This window comes from Carlito syrichta, unplaced genomic scaffold, assembly GCF_000164805.1.
Source record: "Carlito syrichta isolate Samal-C Ts95f unplaced genomic scaffold, Tarsius_syrichta-2.0.1 Scaffold309481, whole genome shotgun sequence".
Classification (NCBI taxonomy): domain Eukaryota; kingdom Metazoa; phylum Chordata; class Mammalia; order Primates; family Tarsiidae; genus Carlito; species Carlito syrichta.
In genome coordinates, this window is record NW_007253577.1 from 268,974 (window position 1) to 274,653 (window position 5,680).

General features: G+C 59.5%; 1 protein-coding gene across 2 annotated transcripts in view; it reads left to right on the top strand.

Moving 5' to 3' along the window:
* The window catches only part of MFNG (MFNG O-fucosylpeptide 3-beta-N-acetylglucosaminyltransferase), a 15,589-nt gene continuing 9,909 nt past the window's right edge, over positions 1-5,680 (top strand). Inside the window, exon 1 of one of the 2 annotated variants that reach the window (XM_008067340.1) lies at positions 1-401. In XM_008067340.1, coding sequence (XP_008065531.1) covers positions 150-401 — 252 coding nt within the window. In that variant the 5' untranslated portion in view covers positions 1-149. Of the gene's footprint in view, positions 409-5,680 lie in introns of both variants that reach the window. The other variant, XM_008067341.1, reaches the window with a different exon arrangement.

Sequence of the window (5,680 nt, forward strand, 5' to 3'; positions counted from 1 at the left end):
GCCATGGCTCGGCCTCTGGGTCCAGAGCCCCAGCTCTCCCCTCCCCTCTCCCTGCCAGCCCCCGATGCCTGCCAGACTGTTGCCTCTGCTGGGGCCCCCGCCTGAGCGGTTGGGATTTGGGGGCTGAGCTGTCTGGGGTCCCCAGGCCAATGCAGTGCCGGCTCCTGCGGGGCCTGGCTGGAGCCCTCCTCACCCTCCTGTGCATGGGGCTTCTGTCCCTACGGTACCACGTGAAGCTGTCCCCCCAGGGGGAGCAGGAGACCCCTGACGTGAGCCTGAGTGCCGGGCCCCCCGGGCTGCAGCTGCAGGATGTCTTCATCGCAGTCAAGACTACCCAGGCCTTCCACCACTCCCGTCTGGAGCTGCTGCTTGACACGTGGGTCTCCAGGACCAGGGAACAGGTGACAAATGGGCGACCTTGGGCTCTGGGAGCAGCCCCTGGCCCAAGGGGCTTTCAGAGGCATTTCTACTGGGTGGAGGCCCCTGGAGACTTCAAGAGAGAAGCTGTTGGTGGCTATCCACCCCGGGTTCCTCTCTCTGCTCTTCCTCCTGGGCCTCGGGGGCTCCTTGCCGTCCTGCCTGTGCCCAGGCCGGCCCTGACTCCAGGTGCCCCCACACCCACCACTGCACCTCTCATGGGGTCCCTCCTCGGGGTCCCTCTATTCCCTGGTCTCTCCAGTGGGAGCTTCCCTGCTGCCCATCCTGGCTCAGCCAGGCGCTGGGGGCAGTGATGTGTGTTGGGTGGCCGGGGTGGTAGCCCCTGTCAGGTCCCCACCCTGACCCGCACCCAGGCCAGGCTGCCCCATCCCAGCCCCAGGTGCCGTTCTGCCCCGGCTCTGAGGGTGGAGGACAGCAGGAGAATGTCTCGGCAGGGTCTGTTCTGGGGGCCTTTCGGGCTTCCTGACAGCCCCTGCCCCTCCTCTGCTGCCTGGGTGTGCCGAGGCAGCCAGTACTTGCCTCCTGGGCTGGTTTCCTGTGGGGCTACTTGGGGGTAGGGTGGGGTGGGGAGTGTGTCTGAGGGCTGGCCGAGGCAGGGGTGAGTGAGAGGGCGGGGGGGCAGGGGAGGCCTGGCACGTGGGGTTGTGTGTGCCCACACACACAGAGCCAAAGTGTGTTAGACGTGCTGTGACAAGAGGCATGGGCGGCATGGGTGCGGCTTCAACAAGTCAAGTCCTCTTCATCTCTTCCCTCCCAGTTCTCAGCACTTTCCTTTAGCAAAGTTAGTGATTTGGGGTGTCGGGGGCCACGCTGGGGGAAGCAGAGGGCAAATTCACACACACACACACACACACACACACACACACACACACACACACACACACACACCCTGTCCTCACTGGGCAGCTGGGTCAGGGTTCAACTGAGTCTTTGGAGGGAGTTGAGGCCTCCTGGAAGACCAAGTGGGAGTCGATGCCTGGAACCGGCCAGGGTCCCCTGGGAAGGGGGCACCAGGCACACGGGTTAGCCCTTTCCCAGTCGGGCCCCAGGACCCCAGCTCCTCCCTGGGGCTGCCCACAGCTCCTCGACTCGGGGAGATCTTTGCTCCTGTGGCGGAAGCCACCGAGGCTGGCCTTCCCTGCAGACCTTCCTGTTTACGCGTCTGTGTATATCCGGGAGCGTGGCCTCACGTGGTCCAAGGCCGCTTCCTGTCTTGTCTTGATCACCACGGTGGTGCCCTTGCCCCGGATGAGGAAACTGTGGCCAGAGAGGAGGAAGTGAGGGCCAGTGTGGTATTACCCAGAGCCCAGCGGGGTTTGGCCCCCCTCCCAGCTGGTGCCTCTCTGCTGCTGAGGCTTGGGGGCCCAGAGCTGCCAGGGTCACTGGGCGGTAGGAGAGGGTCCTCGGGGCTTCGGCGTGGGCAGCTGCGCCCGAGTACCAGGCTGGTGAAGAGAGGCAAGCAGCCAAGGCTTCTGTGTCCCCAGTACCCCAGATGCTAATCAGGCAGCAGTGTGGGGTGCGTCCTGCAGCTTGTCAGATACATCACTCCCTTGAGCCCTCGCAAGCCCGAGGGGTGGATGGTGACATGCTCATTTTACGGTGCTGATGCTGAGCTAGGTGAAGCTGGGACAGGAGGCGGGCTCACTCAGCAGGACCGAGGAGCAAGGGGCACAGTCTTGAGGTCTTGGCCTTGAAGCTGAAAGAAGGAAGGATGCTCGGATGGAGGGAGCAGGGAGACCCACTCTTGCCAGCTCATGTCTCTCATCTTTGGCGTATTTCCCTCGGTAGCCTTGGCCGTGGCTCTCCCCTTCTTGGCCCTCAGTTTCCCCATCTGCACAGAGCAGGAGTGCCTGGGCCGGGCTTGAGCTGGTTAACTGCATGCAGGGCGCCACCCCGGCTGGTTAAGGGCGGTGGGGCGGCAGGTGGGCCTTGTGGCCCGGGCTGGGCTCGTGTGCGGCCTTTGTCCTGGGCCGAGGGGTGGGTGAGGGAGGCGGGGCTTGTGCCCCAGGAGGCCTTTCTGTTCCTGACAGCGCCCCCCACACCTCCCCTCCTCTGCAGCAGATGGTCCCCGTCCCCCTCCCCTGCCCCAGCAGGCTGCTTGTCCCTTTGTTTCCTGCCGCCTGTGAAGTTTTAACTATTGTTGGGTCCCCTCCTCACACAAATCCCTGCAGTGCCAGCCTCAGGGTTCCCAGGGACTGAAACCACCAGCCTCAGGCCCCCTTCCAGCCCCCCAGCTCCTCTGACCTGGACTCCCCCATCTCTTCTCCCCCATTCTACTCACCCTCTGCCTTATTCGGGCTTACCAGCTTTTCCTCAGCTTTTCCTTAGCCCATCTGGCCCGAGCTCCAAACTTGAGAAAGTTCCGCTGTCTGGAGGCTGTTTCGTGGCAAAAGTCGGCCAGAGAGCAGGGCAGGAATGGCCTGGCTTCTTTTACAGGCTCCCTCGGGGACTGTGTTGAGAGCAGACTTGGGATGCTGGCGGAGTTGGGGAGGGAGGGCCTGCAGCAAAGCGGGCAAGCAGGTGCCACCGGGAGGCTGGACCAGGAGTGGCCGGGGAGGCTGGCGGGAAGAGCCCCAGTCCCAGGTCACTTGAAGGCCAGATGGCAGAGTTGTCGGCAGGCGGGGTGTGAGGTAAGAATGAGGAGGTTTGGGGTCCCAGCAAGTGGGAGGGAGAAGCAGGTCTGGGAGAGCGTGTGGCATCACTTGGGCTACCGGCAGCTGGGAGCATGGAGCTTGGGGAGGGAGCACTGGAGGTGTGCATGCACTCTCCTGCTTTCTGCGGTGTGTGAGACTGAGGCTGACTGGTGTCACCTAGGGCCCAGGCTGCACAGAGAAGCAGTTAGGGCCTGGGGCTGGACTCCCAAACTTCTCCCCATGGAAATCCAGGGACCAGATTTATGACTTAGCTCAATCTGGCAGTGGGAGTCAGAGCCCAGGGAGGGGGCTCAGAAGGTGGACGCTGCTCAGCTCCCCCCCCCCAGAAGAGCCCGGTGTCAGGACAAGGAGTAGAGTGTTAGGTCAGGCCTGATAGAGGTGTGTGTGCGATCCGGTGCTGCATGAAAGATGCAAGGAATTTCACGGAAGTTAGATTAGAAAATATCGTTTATTTAGAAAGTAAATGAGAGAAAGAGAGGGAAAGAGGGCGAGAGGGAGAGAGGAACTTTACCTCCCCAAGGTAGGGGAGGAGGCCAAAGCTAGGAAACACTGTGACCGTGACCGTAGCTCAAGAAGCCACATGGTCAGATTATAGCTTAGCAGAGCAATGGCCAATGGTTACTTGAGGTTGAATGCTTTTAAATATTCCCCTTTTGATCGTTAAGGTGGTGGTCTGCCCCACATCATCACGAAGGGACAGGTAAGTGCAGGTACTGATGTCAGGCGATGGACAGCGGGCAAATGGGTGGGTTAGTCACCAGATTGCTGCCATGGTCATGGAGTCTGTGTCAAGAAAGGGCTGATTAGGTTAACTTGGGTCTTATGGGTGGAGGCAAATACTTGAAATAGAAAAATGAATTAGTCCAAAACAAGCTGGGGAGGGGGTTGTAAAACAACTGTCAATAGCTATCTCTGAGAAACTGTCCTTGGCTAATGATTAGAGGACAAGTTAAAGCGAACTGCTGGAAAAACATGGCAACTGATCAGTGCTAAAATAGCTGCTCTTTGGGTATGTTAACTCCATGCTATGTCCTTTCAAGGAGACAAAAGGACCAGGCCTGTGGCCTGCAGGAGGCCATTGCTTGATGGGAGAGGCCGAGAGATAAATGTCCATGACAGGGGGGTTTCATCTAGTGAAAGGCGGAACGGGGGCTGAGGAATACATGGGAGGGGTCCCAGAGTCACTGGAGGGGTATCAGGGAAGGCTTCCTGGAGGAGGTGCTGAGTTAAAGGGCACAGCATGTGCAGGAGCTCAGAGGTGCATCTGTGTGTATATGTGGCATGTCTGGGGAGCTGAAAGAAATTTGGGCTAAGAGAAGCCCTGGAGTGGGCAAGAAGTATTGAGGTGAGGCTGCATCAGGGGCAGAGGTGAGGGACCCCCGTCACTGTCCACACTCAGGGAGGCTAGGCTTTCTCCCAAGGGCAGTAGGGAGCCATAGAAGGCGTTAGCACCTGGTGGAGATCATGGGTGTTATCTGATTCTGGTCCTGACAGGAGAACGGATCTGAGGGAACAAGGCAGAGTCCTGCAAGAATCCATCGAGAGATGACAGGGACTCAGAAGTGGCTGTGGCCTTGGGCCTCGGGAGACAGGCTGGTTCTCTCCTGCTCCTTCCTGGACCAACTCTGGCTTCTGGCCTCTTGTACCTCAGTTTCCTCTGAGTTACAAGAAGTGGCCTGGCTTCACTGTCAACTCTTCCTTGTTCTTTCACACATTTTCGCTTTACTCTCATGACCACTGATGTCCCCCGCTTTACAGATGGGTAAACTGAGGCTTGAGGCAAGGCCTGTTCTGATCTGAAGGGCTGATTCCTGGCAAGAGGGAGAGGTTTGTGGATGGGCAGAGAGCGACTGCAGCTGGAGACCTGAGCTTGGAGGGAAGGCAGGGTGTGGCCCCAGCAGGGAGTGAGGGAGTCTAGGGCTTTACACACAGGGAAGGGGTTCAGAGTCTTCCCGGGTCCTGGGCGGAGTGGCCCAAGGGCTGGGATGATGCCCAAAGGCCTCGAGGTGCTCAGTGGATGACAGGAGCTGCCTGGGCTGCCAAGAAGCACGCTGGGCTGGGCATGGATGGGGAGAGCAGCCCACCTGATGTGTCTTTGTTGGGGCCACGTGCTGTCTCTGGTGGGTCTGCCTCTGCCTCTGGCTCAGAGCTTGGGCTGGTTTATTTAGGGTCGAGCAGCAGCTTTTACTTGCTGGGAGGTGGCAGGGAGAGGGGCAAGGCTAGCGGGTTGGAATCCCAGCTTGGTGCCTACTGACCTTGGTGCGTCACTGAGCCTTGATCTTGTCATCTGGACGGGGGTGGATCACAACACCTGCCTCACGAGGTTTGGGGGCGTCTCCAGGGATCCCGTGTGCAGCAGCTCTTGGTAGGCCCCACGTCTGATCTGGGGGAGCTGGATCAGTGCGAGGCAATGTTCCTGAGATGCTGAGGGGTCCCTCGCCTGAATAGGAGTTTGTGTGGCTGTGAAATTGTGACCATCTCTAAGTGGTGTTGAGGCAGAGAAGCTAGTAAAGGCTAGACATAGATTTTTTTTTTTTTGAGTCGGAGTCTCACTCTGTCTCCCAGACTGGAGTGCGGTGGCCTCTCCC